Genomic DNA, 17,843 nt, shown 5'->3' on the forward strand with positions numbered 1-17,843 from the left:
AATACTTATTTTAATGAAAGCATCATGGAAAAATCAACTGGTTCATTCTATAGTAAACAATGATGAGTCGCTAAATCATCAGACATCCAAGTTTACGGAGATGATCCCAGATGATTCTACTGAAACCAAGGATTTGTTCCAGATTTAGTGGAATGCTAAATAAATAATAAATACAAATAATAAAATAATAAATTAATGGAGATGTCCTGTCTCCTAGAGCTAGAAGGGACCTTGAAAGGTCATCGAGTCCAGCCCCCTGCCTTCCCTAGCAGGACCAAGTACTGATTTTGCCCCAGATCCCTAAGTGGCCCCCTCAAGGATTGAACTCATAACTCTGGGTTTAGCAGGCCAATGCTCAAACCACTGAGTTATCCCTCCCCCCATGCTGGAACATATCACCTGGCCTCCTACCTGGCCTATTTCTCTCCATATCTATACTACTGCTGTGCTGATCTCCTGCACAGTTATACCTCCTTTGATCACTCGGTATCTGCTACTCCCCTTACTCTTGCTGGTTATGTCTCATGTGGAAGTGGCCTCTGTTTCTTATTCAACAGCTGAGAGGCATAAAGGAAAAAGTGTGTGTCTGTGAGGAGTGGTTGGTGCTGCACTACACTCAGCTCTACAGAGCAGCTTTTGCAGGAAGGACAGTAGGTCCTGTGACTGAAAGTATCATCAGCCAATCCAGATCCAGCCACCAGAAGGAAAGAAGAGATTGTGAGGAAGAATAAAGAGAGAACTGGAAGAGGGTAAGTTTGGGAGGGAAAGGAGAACTAGGGGCAGAAGAGGGTGGAAAATGAGAGCTGGAAGGGTAAAAGGTAAGACAAAATGTGTTGGAAAGAGAGGACCAGAGAGAATAAGCTTGAGGCACTCTTCCATTTTTCTGACTGGAGAGAGGTAATTCTTGATTTAGTCCTAAGTGGCGCACAGGATCTGGTGAACATAGCTGAACCACTCCAAAATAGCAACCATAATGTAATTAAATTTAACATCCCTTTAGGGGAAAAATGCCAAAGAAACCTACCACAGTAGCATTTAACTTCAAAAAGAGGAACTATACAAAAATGAGAGAGCTCGTTAAATAGAAATTAAAAGGAACAGTCACAAAGGTGAAATTCCTGCAAATTGCATGGAGACTACTTAAAGACACCATAATAGAGGTTCAAACTAAATGTATACCCCAAATAAATATAGAAATAAAAACAGTAAGAGGACCAAAAGAATGTCACCATGGCTAAACAGCAGAGTAAAAGAGGTGGTTAGAGGCAAAAAGGCATCCTTTAGAAACTGGAAGTCGAATCCTAGTGAGGAAAACAGAAAGGAACATAAATTCTGGCAAGTCAAGTGCACAAATTTAATAAGGCAGGCCAAGGAGTCATTCTGTATAGTTCTCTTAAAACATGTACTCAATGTGCAGTGGTAGTCAAAAAAGCGAACAGAGTGTTGATAGATAACAAAACAAAACATATTGCCAGAATGCCACTATATAAATCCATGGCATGCTCACATCTTGAATACTGTGTGCAGTTCTGGTCACCCCATCTGAGAAAACATATATTATAATTGGAAAAGGTACAGAGAAAGGCAACAAAAGTTATTAGGGGTATGGAACAGCTTCCATATGAGGAGAGATTAAAAGGGCTGAGACTGTTCAGTTTAGAGAAGAGACGACTAAGGGGGATATGATAGAGATCTATAAAATCATGAATGGTCTAGAGAAAGTGAATAGGGCAGTGTTATTTACCCCTTCACATAACATAAGAACTAGGGCACACAATGAAATGAATAGGCAGCAGGTTGAAAACAAATGAAAGGAAGTACTTCTTCACACAAAACAGTCAAATTGTAGAACTCGTTGCCATGGGATGTTCTGAAGGCCAAAAGTATAAATGGGTTCAAAAAAGAATTAGATAAGTTCACTGAGGATAGATTAATCAGTGGCTATTAGCTAAGATGATCAGGGATGCAACCCTTGCTCCGGGTGCCCCTAAACCTCCAACTACCAGAAGCTGGGACTGGACAATAGGATGGATCACTTGATAATTGCCCTGTTCTGTTTATTCCCTCTGAAGCACCTAGCACTGGCCACCATCAGAGACAGAATACTGGGCTAGATGGACCATTGGTCTGACCCAGTATGGCCGTTCTTATTTTCACATATCCGATGCTGCCAAATTGTTTGCACAAGTGCATTCTGGGAAAACCTGGACAGTTATCGCATACTGCCTCAGAATGGGAATTGTGTGCTTGAAAAATACCTTCAAGGAGAAAAGCCATCAACAGGTGGGGCAATGCAAATCAGGGATCTTGTACTGCACATGGAGGTGGGAGGAAGATAGATTGGCTTGGCAGAATTCTTTTTTTTTTTTTAATACTTTCAATGGATAATATACATGTTTATTTTAAGAATTTTTGCTGTTTTTATTTATCTAAATTTTCACACTTCTGGGAAATTATCAGGGAGTGTCAGACAATAGAGGGCTGAGACTGTAATTATGTAATGCCAGTAGCCACGGAGCTTCAAAAAGTTAAAGCTTTATAACTGTTAAAACACAGCTTGTCAACATCACATGTCAAAATATACGAAGTAAATTTCCTTATATCAAAGTCTAGTAAGTTCTCAAGCAGCATTTTTCTTACTTTGCCCATCTGTAAACTTCGATTATCATCAATGGAAATATTTTTTTATCAGTTTGTGTGTGGACGGTAACTAATATTTACCGATAGACAAGCGAACCTGTTATACAAAACACAGTTAGGAGGTCATGCCCAAACAACAAAATAGCTGTTCCTGGAAGACCACAAGGTATGATACAAGACTTCTGTTAGGAGTGCTACACTCAGTGACATTGTTACTAACCAAGGTTTAACCATGTTGTGTGCAGACAGATTTAGAGCCAACTATGCCTCTAACTGATTAAAAACTTGTTTAAAAGTTGTTTGCAGTGTTGCTGTAGCTGACTTGGTCCCAGCATATTAGAAAGACAAGGTTTTGTTTAAAAGTTGTACTTTGGACAAGGTCTAAAGAGTAGGTGTGAAAAAATGGCGAAGTGCCTAGGTTTTTTAAAAAAATGTGGTTTGAGATTGGCCACAAAATCATGAGACTTAAAAAAAAAATACATTCTGGGTTCTTTTTATTTGCCTAATGGTTTCTGAGCCTCACTTCATGTTTTCAAGCTTTTCTCCAGAACTGTGAGGGCTAGAAACTTATTTTTTCTTTTACATGAAACCTCGGACTCTCTCCGAATTATGTGATTCCAGGAACTAGGTTTTCAAGGAAAACTCCAAATATCATGAGACTCACAAGCAAATCACAAGGGTTGGCTACATTGTCTATAATTCACATGCTCACATGAATCTGTGTAATCTACTGAATTTTTTTAATAAATGTTGACTTTGTTTGACATATGGATGTATATGTCCAAAAGCACTTCTTTTAAAAGGCCATAAAAAGGAAACTGGACTTGTTTGTCCTTTTCCATCACACTACCTTACATTCCAGGGTTGAAATCCTGGCCCCACTGAAGTCAGTGGCAAAATTCCTAACGACTTCAGTGGGGTCACGATTTTACCCTAGGAGTTTAAAGGGTTAATGAAGAAAGTAGCATATCAGACTATGAAATGAGTTCCATTCACAAAGTCTGAACACATAACACAATAGGCCAGTTAATTAACTAAACTGAATAAGATACCTTGTGGGATGGTAATCCATTTACAGAATAAAATGGTTTCAAATGATAATCAAATACCAAACTTCCAAAAAAACAAAACTTTAAACTACTTCAAGTGCTTCAGCTGTTCAATCATTTTCTTATCAGCAGAGATGATATTCAAATTAACCTGGGAAAGATTTATTAGATTGACAGGAAGAACAAAAGATCACAGTGTTTTGTTTTGGTTGTAATTAAAATGAATGAGCTTAAACAAAACCTATCTGTAAAGTTTTAAAAAAATACTAAGTGAATTACATTGAGTAGCAGACCAGAGTATTATCAATCTGCATTATTGCTATTTTCACCTACAATTGTAGTGGACAGTTCGTTTTAAGCATGAAAACAATACAAACGCTAAACACAGCAAGTGTAAACTGTTCTCTTAGGAAAAATAATAAAGAAATAATGATAAGCCTGTAATTCCCATTGGTGGGCATTTTTCCTGCAGTAATGGGAACACAAATGTTCCTCAGGAGTAGAGCTGGATGAAATTTTTCTAATAAAATACTTGTCAAAATTGCATTTTTTCAAAACTAAAATTTTTCATTAAAAATGTGATTTTTGATTGTTCCTTTCTTTATCCCCCTTCCCCACTTTCACTGGGAAAATGAAAACAAGTTAAAAAGAGGGGTAACCTGGGCTAAAGAAAATGAAAAAAAGAAAAAGAAAAACATAGAACATTTTAAAACTAAAATCTACAGTAAATAGTTTGTGAAACATTTTTAATAAAACTAAAATCATTCCTTTTTGAAACCAGCAGAATGAAAACTATTTCAAATTTTGTCATGAAAAATCTTGACCATTTTCCAACCAGCCCTACTCAGGAAAAATGGCCTTTACCGCACTAATGCCCGAGGTGCCCCAGCACCTCTATTCAGCAGGTGACTAGTATACCTATCTAGCAACGAAAGAACACTAGGAGACTAACCTGGTTTCTGCACCTGCTAGAGTTCCATAGTCCCAAACAGAGTGCAGGCATTGTCTGCTAGCTATGGGGTATGCTGAGGTCCCTTGCCTTGCAGTGCATAGTCCGTGAGGGGGGAGGGGTAGTATAAACACACACACAAATTAGTTGGATCTGCTATTCTTTTTTGAAGAAAACTATTGTGTGTCCCGCTTCCACGCTATTTCCCTTGGCTCTGGTCACTGTGAGCACCTGCCCTTCTCCTGACCCAAAACATGGCTTCAACAGACATGAGCAAAGTTTAGTTCAGTGGTTCTCAAACTTTTGTACTGGTGACCCCTTTCACATAGCAAGCCTCTGAGTGCGACCCTCCCTTATCAATTAAAAACACTTTTTTATATATTTAACACCATTATAAATGCTGGAGGCAAAGCGGGGCTTAGGGTGGAGGCTGCAGTTCACGACACCCCATGTAATAACCTCACGACCCCCTGAGGGGTCCCAACCTCCAGTTTGAAAACGCCTGGTTTAGTCTAATGGTGGGTGCCTCACAGTTAAGGAGAAGAAACTCTTTATTTTAATAACATTGATGGTTTTACTCCACCTTGAATTATTTTTGCTATTTAATATCTGTGTTATAATGATTGTAGGACCAGGAGGTACCTTGGGACAGGCCTACTGATTTGTGGGGCCCCAAGCAAGAGTAGGGACTCCCGTCTCCTGGAAGCATGATCAGGTCATGAGTTACGTTCCCCTCTGGTCCACCTGCTGGAGGAAGAACTGTGAGTATCCTGAGGTCACATGGGATGAAAGGCCCCAATCAGCTGCTTGGTTTGCTTGTGCTTAAGGTTGACCTTGAGGTAATTCTGTTCTCATTTTAGTCACAGTTCATATAGGATACTACTTCACATCAACGCCAGGTAGCCCAGCAAAGGAGAGAGCCTGATCATCCAATCAAAAGCAAAACAACCTCAGGCCAGAACACTGCACAGATGTACAGTGTTACACTTTACAGTCAGTACTGAATATAACAGCAGCTCACTGAACTACATATAACTGCATTACAGGATATATCCCTTTTTTTCACATGACTTTAAAGCAAACACTCAAATCAGTCAAACGAGGGACTACACTGACTTGTTCAAAAATGTGTGTAAGAGAACTTTTTTTTCATGTTTTATATATATTTATTATAATCAAACAATTAAACATACAGTGATCCTAATTCTGCTCCCAGCTACCTCCGTGAGACTTCTGACTACAATGGGGTGGCATGTGCATGACTGGAGGTAAAGTCTGTATCTCAATATTAGTAAAATGATCTTGGTTAAAAAGAAACAAAAGAATGAAGGTAAATGGTCCTGTGGTGCCTGGCCTGCACATATGTTTAATGGGGCCAATCCCCCTGCTCACTCTGCCTCAAGTATTCTAGTGCAGCAGCCATTGTACAGTCTTGTTGGAGAGTGCATGCACTGTTTCCTGCTATAGCCGCTGGTGGCATTAGCTACCTGGAAGGATACAGGATAAGGGCAGATTAATTAACGCCCCATTCCATAGCTGGGACCTTATAGCTCTGTGTGTGTGTGTGTGTGTGTGTGTGTGTGTGTGTTTGAGAGAGAGAGAGAGAGAGAGATGTGCAGTCCTTTGGGGATCCTGGCCTTTCTTCCCTCCCTCTTTATTGCAGTTAGTGTAGTTTGTAGCTGAGGAGTCGCAGCATATGCCCACCAGGACTGGATTCTCATTTGCTTACCTACACACTAAGATCCAGGATTCACACAGGTTCAGGATTGGTCAGCTCAGCGTAGAACATGGCCGTAAAGCGCTATCATACTGCTCAACTCCACATATTTGAAATAGCACCTTTCAACTAAAGATCTCAAAGTGCATTGTAATCCTGATTTATGCCTCAGAACAGCCATGTGAGGTAGGTAAGTAGCCTCATATAACAGAGCTTGAAACTGAAGCACAGAGAAGTTAAGGGACTTGCCCACAGTCACCCAGCAACCTACTGACCAACATTTTCAAATTAATTTCAGGAAGATTGTGAATGGAAGGCCTAATGGGGGTTGAGTCCCTGCCCTGAGATGGGAGACCCTGTGGTTGGGTCCTACCCCTGCGGGATGTGATATGTTTGGGGGAGGCAGGGGGTTGTGTCCTGCCCTCAGGAACTGGGAGGCCCGGGCGGGGGGGGGTTGGAGAGCAAGCCAACCCGAAGCTCACCCTGGAGAGGTGGCTCTTGTCGCACAGGGCTGGCCCAGCTCCCCATTCCTGTGGGCTGGCTTTCGCTGCAGCATTTACTATTGGAAAACAGGCTGCCATATGACTTTCTACTAAGCATATGCCTCTTTGACAGTAATGTTTCTAATGTATAAAGTGGGACATTTAATCTGACAATGGCTAATATATTTAATCTGTATTCTGTAAAAGCAATTACACCCTGGACGCACTGATTTTTCCACCCACAGAGAGCTAAAGTTTTAGCAAATTAAATCTACATATAAGGTTGCCCATTTCAATATTTTAATCCTTTTAATCCTTTACTATTGGTTTAATTCTCCTTTTACAAACATATAAGCGGGGAGGGGAAGCTGGCTATATTTATCTTTCATCACAAAATGATGTCTCAATGAACTGAGATTCTAGCCCATCAATGGCCCTTCCTGTCCAGCGCAGCCTCCCATCCAAAAGACTCAGCCCCTCCAGATCCTGAGGCAATACGAGTTTTATGCTCCTTTCAGCCTCCTACCCCCTAGACCCAACTGGGGCTCCTTCTCTCTCCCCACCCAGCACTGAGCCCCCCTACAGGGGAAGGTGGCAAGCACCTCTGCTTCCCGCGTTCCCTGCTCTCCCTGGCTGCTTTTCTCTCAGGATCTCCCTGCCTTGCCTGAGTCTCCTTCCTAAACACACACAAGCCATGCCCCTTCACCAAGCCATGCCCATCACTCCCGCCTCAAACAACAGCAAGCCAGCATCATCCCTGTCTCGTAGGGAGTGAGCCAATGGAGCCATTCACTTTTGAGCTCTGGGATTCAAGATGGCAAAGCTCATGACTTCCCATTCCAGCAGCCGCTGAAGCTCTCTCACCACAGCATGCAGATGGGGTTTTCCCCTCCCAACTCCCTGCTCCACCCCGTCCTGGCCCTGCCACTGCCAGATCACCTGTCCTGAGATCCCCCTCCCACACTGCTGGAGATAACATTATTAAATCAGGAGTTGGGAGATTTTGGTTACAAATAGGAGTCTCGCTGACATACTGTGAGAGTTGGTCAGTCTGCCCAGAAAGTCAGTAGGACTGCTGGGAATAGAACTCAGCCTGCTGTTCTAAGCACTAGGTATACTCCTAGTAGTACAAGTCAAAACATACCATTATTATTTAAATCACTGTTAAATTGTTCCACTGATGTACGCAGTGGTATATAGTCTTACATTTTATCTTCAAAGGCACAGCCTTTGTTTCACTTATATTTTTTGTTATGTAGATAAGATAGAGACAGACAGAAAATAGGCAGACAAAAGCATCTATGTTGCTAGGAAACTAATTCAGAAAACAATATAGATACTTACAGGGTAAGGCTGAACAACAGTCAGGAGGATCGATTCTTTGCAGCTTCTGTAAGGGAAAAAAAAACAGAGTGAAGATCCATACTTTCATGTTCTAAAGATAATAAGCTTTTCTTTCTAATGGAGAAAACTGTGATCCTGTGGCCAAGTGTTTATTACAATCACATAGCAGAGCATTAGAGGGATGAATAATATACCAAAGTCACAATGAATATAAAAAATGAAGTGTTTTCCAATGTAACAAACCAACCTGACTTGAACCTTATTATGCAGTTTATACTGGGAGGTATTATTGGCTTCATCAAACAATTGTGCATGGCAATGATAGCTTTCCTTACTGAGCGTGGAATAGATTTGGATTCATCAAATCTGTTTATTATTTGCAAACTACTTATTTCTTTCACTGGCTTAATAAAATGCAGTTGTTTCTCATGCTATCCAGCTCCTGCAGATTTAGAGCCAAATTCAGCTGAAGATACTGGGGAGGGATGGGTAAAAGTGAAGGCAGAATTTGGCCCCGAGAGTCTTCCTGAATTCATCTTTGGGAACTGGGGGAAAGGAAGATTTTCAGAATATCCCATTTACAGTAAAATATTTACAACATTATCAAAGAAAGATCATTCTTTCAAAATCTTATAGCTCTTCTTTGGGAAAAAACCAGTGAATTGAAACCAGGTAAGCAGCACAATTATCTGAGCAGGTGAGTTTACAAGACAACCCTAAATTCCATGTCAATGCTATTAAAACTGGAGAGGAAACCACTAGGAAATTTTGCATGATCAAGTGATTCTGATAACGTAAAGGACAAATAAATGCTTATTTAATTACCAAAAGAGAAAACCCAAGTCAATACTTCATTTATTACATCATTGGATTGCTTGTTTTTTTATTAGCTAAGAAAAGGTCAGTTGCCATTTTGTTGAGATGGAGTTGATTTTCTGTAGGTTTTCCTAATTTCAAATGTAATTAATTGCCTGTTTATGTGATTTATTGCCTGGCCAAGTGAAGTGCAACTAATTTGAATGCCAGAACTGTTCAGTAGAATAAACTAAAATAAATCACAATTGTAGGGTTAAGCACCATGTCACTGGTTCTGTATGCAATCATCCTGTGCTGCCAATTTACTGTATTGAAATACCATTGAAAAAAATCAATGGAACCGTGGGAAAAGGAAATAGAGGAGACACTCAAGGACTGGTAAGAAAATCTCTTTGGAGTGTACCTGGTGAAGTCAGCATTTTCTTGCAGGGTTCCAACACCTGCTAAGAGAATTGGTCAACAGACTAGCCCAACCAGCCTATCAGATTCTACTCCTGTCAGTGGCATTGCACAGGTGCAACAGGGCAAACTTTGACCATATATTCTTGCAAATTTATAGTCGAAATGATAAAACTTCCTCAGTTCTCACATCAACTTCCCATTAATCATGATATCTGCATTATTTCATTAAAATAGTACAGATATCCCCTTGAGCAAGAGGAATTGAAAGCTTTGGTTTTGCCTATTGTATCCTCTATCTCAGGCAGAAGAAGAAGAAAAACAACAACCATCACAACAACACTAACGATAGTGAAGCTTTGGAAGAGCTACATATGGTACATAAATTAAACATCCTTTCATAGAAAAGTCTACAAATCATTTTAGCCTAGTTAAAATAAATAGTCGCTTGGAGGAACATTACATGCATGAATTTTTTATTTTCAGAAATCATATTCTGCATTTAGGGCTAGACTCTATTAGTAAGATTTATTCACTCATGAAACAGTATGTACTCCTTGACTCATAGTGCTGATATTTCTGAGGAAAAATAGCAAATTTTAGGATCATGGAAGTTTATAGAGGGAATTACCTTAAACCTCTATTAAATTAAAGTTCATAGATTTTAAGAAAATCTCAATCCTGTGTTTATAATCAACTAATAAAAATAATAGAACTATATCTGGTTGAGTGAAAAACCTACTACAATTTTGGGCAACCAAAAATATGCAATAAATGCAATTTATCATGTGAAATCTCTTCACTATAGATATGGTGTCTACATATTTATCTATATATCCATCAAGGTAGGTAAGTAGACTGATTTACAGACAAATCTGTAATATATTGAAGAGCCATGAGGCAAATATTTCATGTCCCATTGGCCATCTTCCTTGCCACCACTAATCTCCCCAGGAACTTACTCTAACATTCCAACCACTGGGCATGTGACAGGGTTTTGGGCATAGGGTTGTTGATTCAACCCTCTGCAAGCCAGCTCCCATTTAGGGGAATAAATTAGAGCTGGCTGGAGATAACCTGGCCCTGATTGGGGAAGCAAAGACAGCTGCTGCCTAATTAGTCTGGAGCTGTATAAAAGCCTCAGAGGAAGAATGCCAAAGGGGGAGCAGAAAGAAAAGGAAAAAGGCAGGGAGGTAGCACCTCTCTCTCTTATAGGTGGTGAAGGGACAACCGTACATGGTGAAATGGTGGTGGGAATAAGCCTGTAAATAAACTGCACCTGTGGTTACTAACCCCCAGGGTCTCAGAGTGACTTTGTGGACCTAGCCAAGGCAGGAGCTGAAGGGGCTCTGCTACAGGCAACTTTAAAGTGTTGTCATTTAAAAAACGTAATTTGTCATAGAAAAATGTTTTCCCTCTTTAATTCTCCTTAAATTAAACCTGTCCAAGACCCAGGATAGGCAAGATTCTGACTGAACCAGTATCAGATTTTTTTTTTATAACAAAAAGGTCACTAATTTAAAATTCTATCTTGGGGGCAATTCCCAGCTTCCTAATAGGACCAGCACTTGCACTGGAATGACCTTTGAAATTGGACCATAAATCAGGCATTTTTAGGTATAAGGCAGCATATCTGGTCATTTTTAGATATTTTTAGGGCTCCTTCTGAGCCTTGTACAATTGGACTAGTAATACCGAGGCACCTGGCTTTATGGACAGAGAGGCACACAAAGAAGGCATTAAAGTACAATTTTTAAAGACTCTAAAACATTACTTAAAATAGTTTTCTGTAATACATATGGCTCATGCAAAATACACGATGGTGGCATGTAATGTAAATGTTTTATCACCATCTGTTTGAGATGACCTGGTGCGTACCTGGTGAAGGAATAATAATACCTTGCTCTTACACAGTGCTTTTCATCTTTCAATCTGAAAGCACTTGTATCATTATCCCACTCACTCATGACTTCAAAACTAGCCCAAACTCATGCTGATGAAACCCTTACCATGCACATCACCATATAATTCCTATATAGAGATAATGTGTATATATACACATGTATATTAAAACTATAAAACCTGTAAACTACACTACTCCATCAAGTGTGTGTGTGTGTATATATATATATATATATATATATATATATATATATATATATATATATATATATATATATATATATATGGAGTATATATAAAGTGTACATATATGTACACACACACAACCCACTCACCCCCACCCCTGCCGGATATGTGTGTGCTATTAGATATTTTATTAAATACATACATAAACTGATCACATGACCTAATTTAAATTTGCACCTTTGCTCTCCCCAAAACTCCAGGAAGGCAACAGCACAAGACAAAGACAAAAATCTGTCAAATTTTCCCTTTGCACAAGCCTTCTTTCGTCTTTTATCCACATACCTAAAGTATAGTTTCAGAAGGTATTTATGCATATCAAAATGTGTGTAATTTCCATCAGATTTCCACATTTTTATTCTACTGATCCACCCATCACTTAATGAGTTGAAAAAAGATTGTAATCAAAAGTAGAATTTAGACCATACAGGCTAAAAGACCAAATCTATATTTCATGGCATTGACGAAGCCTCTAGATTTTTAGGATGCTCTATCATCTGCCCAGCCAACAAAGAATTCAAGTACCTATAGCCAAGTTCTCTTCATTTCAGGAAAGGGAATTAACTGAGAAGTACAAATCTACAAAGTTGCAACGAGAATGGGAAATTCAGTGGCTCATCTCTTTGACCTTTGCAAAGCCCTGTATTATGATTATATTTGTCCATTCCACCTACTCCTTGCAGGTACTTCAGCCATAAGAAAAAGAGAATATCAATAGTCTGAGAATCAAATTACAGAACATTTAAAAAGATCGAAGTAGTATTATTGAGTATTATCTCTCTCAGACAACATAAGGCATTAACATTCTGATGCAGTGTTAGCCATTGACTTTGTCTGTGAAATTGCAGGTGGGGAAATATGGTCCCTCTTTTGCCATTTCATGTCCATTTGAATCAGAGACAGTGGCAGAGTGAGTCGGGGCAGTATCACGTGGAGAGATATGGACCAAGGAAGTAGTTGTCTCTGTGCTTCATAATCATAGAAAATACAGTATGTAAGGAAGGAGAGTGAGGGAAGGACACAATCTGTATTCATTCTTAAGAACTGAGAACTAGAACTTATTTGCTATCCATTTTACTGAAAAATATGAACTCTTTCAGCACTCAGATGCATACTAGGTATCTCACTCTGTACAGATAAGGAGGCCAAGTCCCCAGCAAGAGCAGCTAACATTGTATTCAGTACTTAGAAATTGTATTACACGACAGCAGTAGTATTTATATTATGTCAGTCAGGGATGCCCTCCCTTTTAGGCCCAAACTTATCTCTGAGCCATTCAGTGTGAATCATGAGATTCTACAACTATTGTTCGGAAATGCAATGATAACAATGACATCACTAAGATCTTCCTTCTCTGAAATTTCTGTGCTGTGTCTTGCATTTTGGGTCTTTGCCATATGTGACAAAGGTCTGTGTTTCATATTTGAATCTTGTTGGGTTGAGAATTATGACTGTCACCAGAGACTCCATACATAATTACATTTTCTGATTTAAAGAAATGTAGTGTTGTGTTCATCCCCTGAGTTAAAATCTGGGAGCCAAAAGTAATAGGTTGGCAAAAATATCAATCGTATTCAAAGCAAAATGAAGCCATTTTTAACTTCCCAGAACTAGGCTAATAAAAGTTCTGTGATTATGCATTTTAATGCCATTCATTACTGTAGACATTAAGACAGCAAAAGATTTTTCATCTTAAATCTGAGATCAGTCTACTGTAGTCCATTTTATTTGGCTTCATAGGGTTTGCTTTTATTTTAACTGCATATCTCTCTCTGTGTGTGAGGCACACACACACACAATATCCCTGAGTTCTTCTACATGAGTTATCCTTATGTAAGGGGTCCAATCTATTTGGAATTTTAAAGTTTCTGGCTGACTGTTCCCCTGAGAGACAGAGGTTGTCCCCAAGCTCCATGTGAATTTATGGGATCTAGCAGAGGTCAGGGACATTTCTTAAAGAGTCACTGGAGCAGAGGACTGAACCCTGTGTCTCTCACCGCACCAGGCTATAAAGTTATTCTCGCTTGCTCTTTCTCTCTGGACCAATGACTCATTATTTATCCACAGTAGCACAGCTTCAATAAGAGAGAGATCGAGGGAGCCCCACATAAGTCTATTCCATGGTCCAGTGGCAGGACACCCCTCATTAAATCCTTTCTCCTAGTCAGATAGAGGGAAGAATTGAACCTGCATCTCCTACACTTTGGGCCACCACCACGAACGTTAGGCATGTTTGGAGCACATCTACTAGATCAGGCCCCACAGGCAAGTGAAGCACTTTTTCTGCCTGTCTTCCTCTCGTTTGTGGATAGCATTGGGGCTTAGGTGGGAAATAAGCATCCAGACACCTGAAGTGAGGCAGCAGTTTAGATGCCCAAAGGCAGAAACTTAGGCACCTAGGCAACTTTTACCTTGAATATTGAGGTGCTGAATGAATTTAGATGACTACAGGTTAGGGGGCACTCCAGCGGGCATTTTCTGGATTGTAGTGGAGCCTAAACCTGGGATTTAGGCACCTACCTCTGGGGATTTGGTGAGTAAGTTCCCTTGTGGATCTGGGCTTGTGACTCAGCACCCTCCACAACTCAAAGCTACGGCTAAGAGCTCATAATCAGCTCCACGGTGGTACACAGTACCAGGTTAGAATTCTGGGTGACAGCCTCACTCCTGGCCTCTTTGTAAAAGATCTGGACCAGTGTAAAGGGGTCTTAAAGCCCTGGTTCTGGTTGTGGCAGAATTCCTCCAGTACAATCACTGAAAAAGACAGTCAGATGGATGCCTCCCAAAGACCCCTTTGCAAGCGCTGCTATATCAGGGATGAGGCCATAGTACACAGCACTGAGGAAATTCCAGGCAGCCCTGTGGCTATAGGGTAGCCCTGGGGGGCTCCCATAATTGAGACAGGCACCCAGAGCTATGTCTACACTAGCACTTTTGTCGGTATAACTGATGTCGCTCAGGGGTGTGAAAAAACACTCATCTGAGTGACATAAGTTATATTGACAGAAATGCTGATGTGGACAGCGCTACGTCGGCGGGAAAGCGTCCCTTGACATAGCTACTGCCGCTTGTTGGGGGTGGTTTAAGTATGTAGACGTGAGAGCTCTCCCGTCAGCATAGAGCAGCTATATGGGAGACCGTACAGTGGCGCAGCTGCAGAGGTACAGCTGTGCCGCTGTAAGCTCTCGGGTGGGCTGAAGTACAAAAGTGGCTTAAGACTCTTGGAGAACCTCATCCATGGCAACTGGTAGGAAAATACAATGAGCCTTGGGGATGTCCAATGCCAATCGACCAGAATTTCTAAAGGCACTTTGTGGTGTATTTAATTATTCCTAGCAGTATTTTAGTTTGGATCGCTGCACTGATTCAGGAAAAGCATTAAAAAAAAATCTCCTTGAGAGATTTAAGTCTGATATTACAGATGTGAAGATTTCCAGAAGCAGAATTAGTCTGCATGTGAAGCTGGAAGTTTTGCAGGGTTCTTATTCAAACAAATCTGACCCCTCAAATAGTTCAAATAATGGATGCTTAAAATGGCCACTGCCACATAAAAAGACACAAGCATACGATTATTACTGCACTGCAGGATCAAGCAGAAGTAGAAACTAGGCTGAGAGAGAGGAGACACTGATTCTAACATAAATATCTTCAATAATAGCAACAGGAATACAGAAAATTACTGTCAAAGCAAATTGCTTTTTATATAAATGTTCTCTCTTTTAAAGGTTTGGCACAGTGTGAAAGTCGATCTTTAAAACTCTCATAGTCTGCAATTGGCACTAATTGGAACCCTTCTTGGCAGTCTCAGCACGGGGCCAAGGAGTGAGTGTGTGTGGAGATTGAATTATTCTCTTGCTAATAGAAGTGGCCCCATCAGATCAGGATTGAGGCCTTTTGGCTGATAGTGAAAGGAAGCTTGTGTTGCTGCTATAAAGATTTTGGGGAGAAAGAAGCCCTCATTCTCTAGGACTGTCTGTCAGTTTTACGGGAACTGATTTCACTTTAATTTTTCCTTTATTGTCATTATGGTGGGGAAAGTCCTAGGAATTCTACCTATTTAAATTTCACTGTTTTACTATCTAAGAAATTACCACCACCACAAAAAGCAAACCAAAACAAATACACCGCCTAAATTGCCAACTGTTTCTATAGGACCCTCAATATTTTGAGCTCCATTTACAAGAATACAAGTAACATCATAAGCTATTTGGAAGCGCCAACTAGAGCAGATTGTGGCTTAGCAATGTTATTGTCTGGCTATACAGAAAGAAGGATAGGAAACATTTGACATGGGTTTAATTAGGCCGCAATTTTATTATTAGATGTGTCAGACTACCCAGCAGATAAACGTGTACAGTGCAGGTAACCCCATGTTTATTCTGTAATTACCCGGGGGCTTTTACCAGCTCCCCCTCCTTTTCCATCCAGGTCCCTCCAGCAAATCCATTGCTGGCACCTTACCATCCACCTCCCTCGTAGGTGGGTTAAGGTGGGCTATAAGAATGGGGGGTTGGCTCCCTGCCTTATCAGTCATAGGAGTCCCCAACTGCCACCTGTTTGTTCCTTTAATGAACATCTCTTTTTAAATCCTTTTCCAAGCCATTTATTTGGTCACTATACCTTCCCTATGGAATATGTGCACTGACATCCGCCACAAGGAGGTGCCAGTGATTTGCTTGACTGCCTCCCCCGCAAACCCAGTCGGGTTCCCAGACATCTTTTACTGCCCCCCTTTTATATTGGGCATAACAAATGGGTTCCCAGGATTTACAGGGGAAGCCCATACCCCCTGAATAATTTGGTGTCCCAGGATGCCCAAATTGCTGAGCTTTTTATAACCTCAAGGGATTTGGCCACCCCGCTGTCAGAATCTGTTGAGCCTTGTCCACCCGGGTGGCGCTCCACGGTTCCCAGCCAGATCCTGCATTAATGCATGTCTGACAACACGGCTCTGCATTAAGCCCCTTCTTGTTCTGGGCAGTAATTGAACTCCTTTATACATTCCCAACTAGTGTTCTCCACATCATGTCAGTGACTGCTGACGGGCCCATCAGCGCACAGCAGTGGCATGAGCTGGTCCAATAACATGCTTCTCCTTCCATGCCAACGCAGCCTTGCTCCATCACTGGACCCTGGTTGCCAACCCTTAAGGCCACTAGGACATCCGCCTATGTGCATAAGAAAAACAATCCTGTGCCCACAGATCCACACCATCGCCTCCATGGCCGGTTTGCCCTCACCTGGAATGGAATCACAACACATTAATGGCGACTGACCACCCAAGGTTGCACACCATATTGTATGCCTCTGAATGCCAACATCCAATTGTCAGAATTGCCGGTGCCCCTGTACCCCGCTGCACCACTGCTGTTGTGGCCCCTGATTGCGAATGGCTGAGAACCAAATTCCATAAGGCAGAACCAAGCTTCCAGCCTTTCCGGAAGATAGCAAATGGTGCCCAGTCTCCTTGATCACCATCGCAAGTTTAATATCCCTGCTTGCCCCTCCCGGTGTACATCACCCAGTTCCAAGCCCCACCTTGACAGTGCCCCTACATAACCCAGGCATCAGCTCACTGATTCCAAAAGTACCAAAACTGTTTTTAAGAATGCTGCTCTGAGCAAGGCCATTTAGATTCCTGAGGATGTTAACTGTGATGTGCCTGCATGATTGCTGCATGGGGCCATTGGAAAACAACCACCCTGCCAGCAACCTTTGAGTTAAGACTGCTGTGTGGATATGGATAACCATTTAGCCAAATGACAAATGTAACAGCCAAGAGGCGATTCCAAGATTGTTAACATTGCTAATTGATGGGTTGCACATCACCCTGTGTACCGCAGCACCCGCTGCTCTGTAATGGGCCATTGGGTGACCAGCCTTTCTGCTCCTGTAATTGCATGAATTTATTGAGACTTGTCCCACAGCTCTGACATGTGAAAGGAGTCAGTGGATCTCCATGCTACATCGCTAACCATCCTACCCCAGGTTCCACGTAGCTAGCAAAATTCACTCAGGTTCTTGGCTGGCTTCTGGTGCCAGCTTCCAAAACCTGTTTTGTAAAAGTGAGGCAAGGCATCTGCTATGCCAGTATAAACCCAGGAAAGGCAATAAAGTAATGGAGATTATCCTGGAGCCTATTTGAGGACCAAGCCCCAGAAGATAAACCTGCATGTTATGTGCAGGCCATTGTGTGAAAGGCCTTGCTACCCTGCCCTCAATTAATTCCTGTGGAATCCCATGTTTGTTTGTTTGTTTTTGTTTAAACCACATAGCCCAACCACGCCCCTGACTTTTAATAT

At 41.2% G+C, this 17,843-nt stretch overlaps 1 protein-coding gene across 8 annotated transcripts in view; it reads right to left on the reverse strand.

The window, feature by feature from the left end:
• The window catches only part of FRMPD4 (FERM and PDZ domain containing 4), a 504,114-nt gene that overhangs the window by 33,905 nt on the left and 452,366 nt on the right, over nt 1–17,843 (reverse strand). For all 8 annotated transcript variants that reach the window (XM_065580659.1, XM_005309176.5, XM_065580663.1 and 5 more), the window contains one exon: nt 8,182–8,227. In XM_065580659.1, coding sequence (XP_065436731.1) covers nt 8,182–8,227 — 46 coding nt within the window. The remainder of the gene's footprint in view (nt 1–8,181; nt 8,228–17,843) is intronic.

Source organism: Chrysemys picta, chromosome 1 (assembly GCF_011386835.1).
Source record: "Chrysemys picta bellii isolate R12L10 chromosome 1, ASM1138683v2, whole genome shotgun sequence".
Taxonomy (NCBI): domain Eukaryota; kingdom Metazoa; phylum Chordata; order Testudines; family Emydidae; genus Chrysemys; species Chrysemys picta.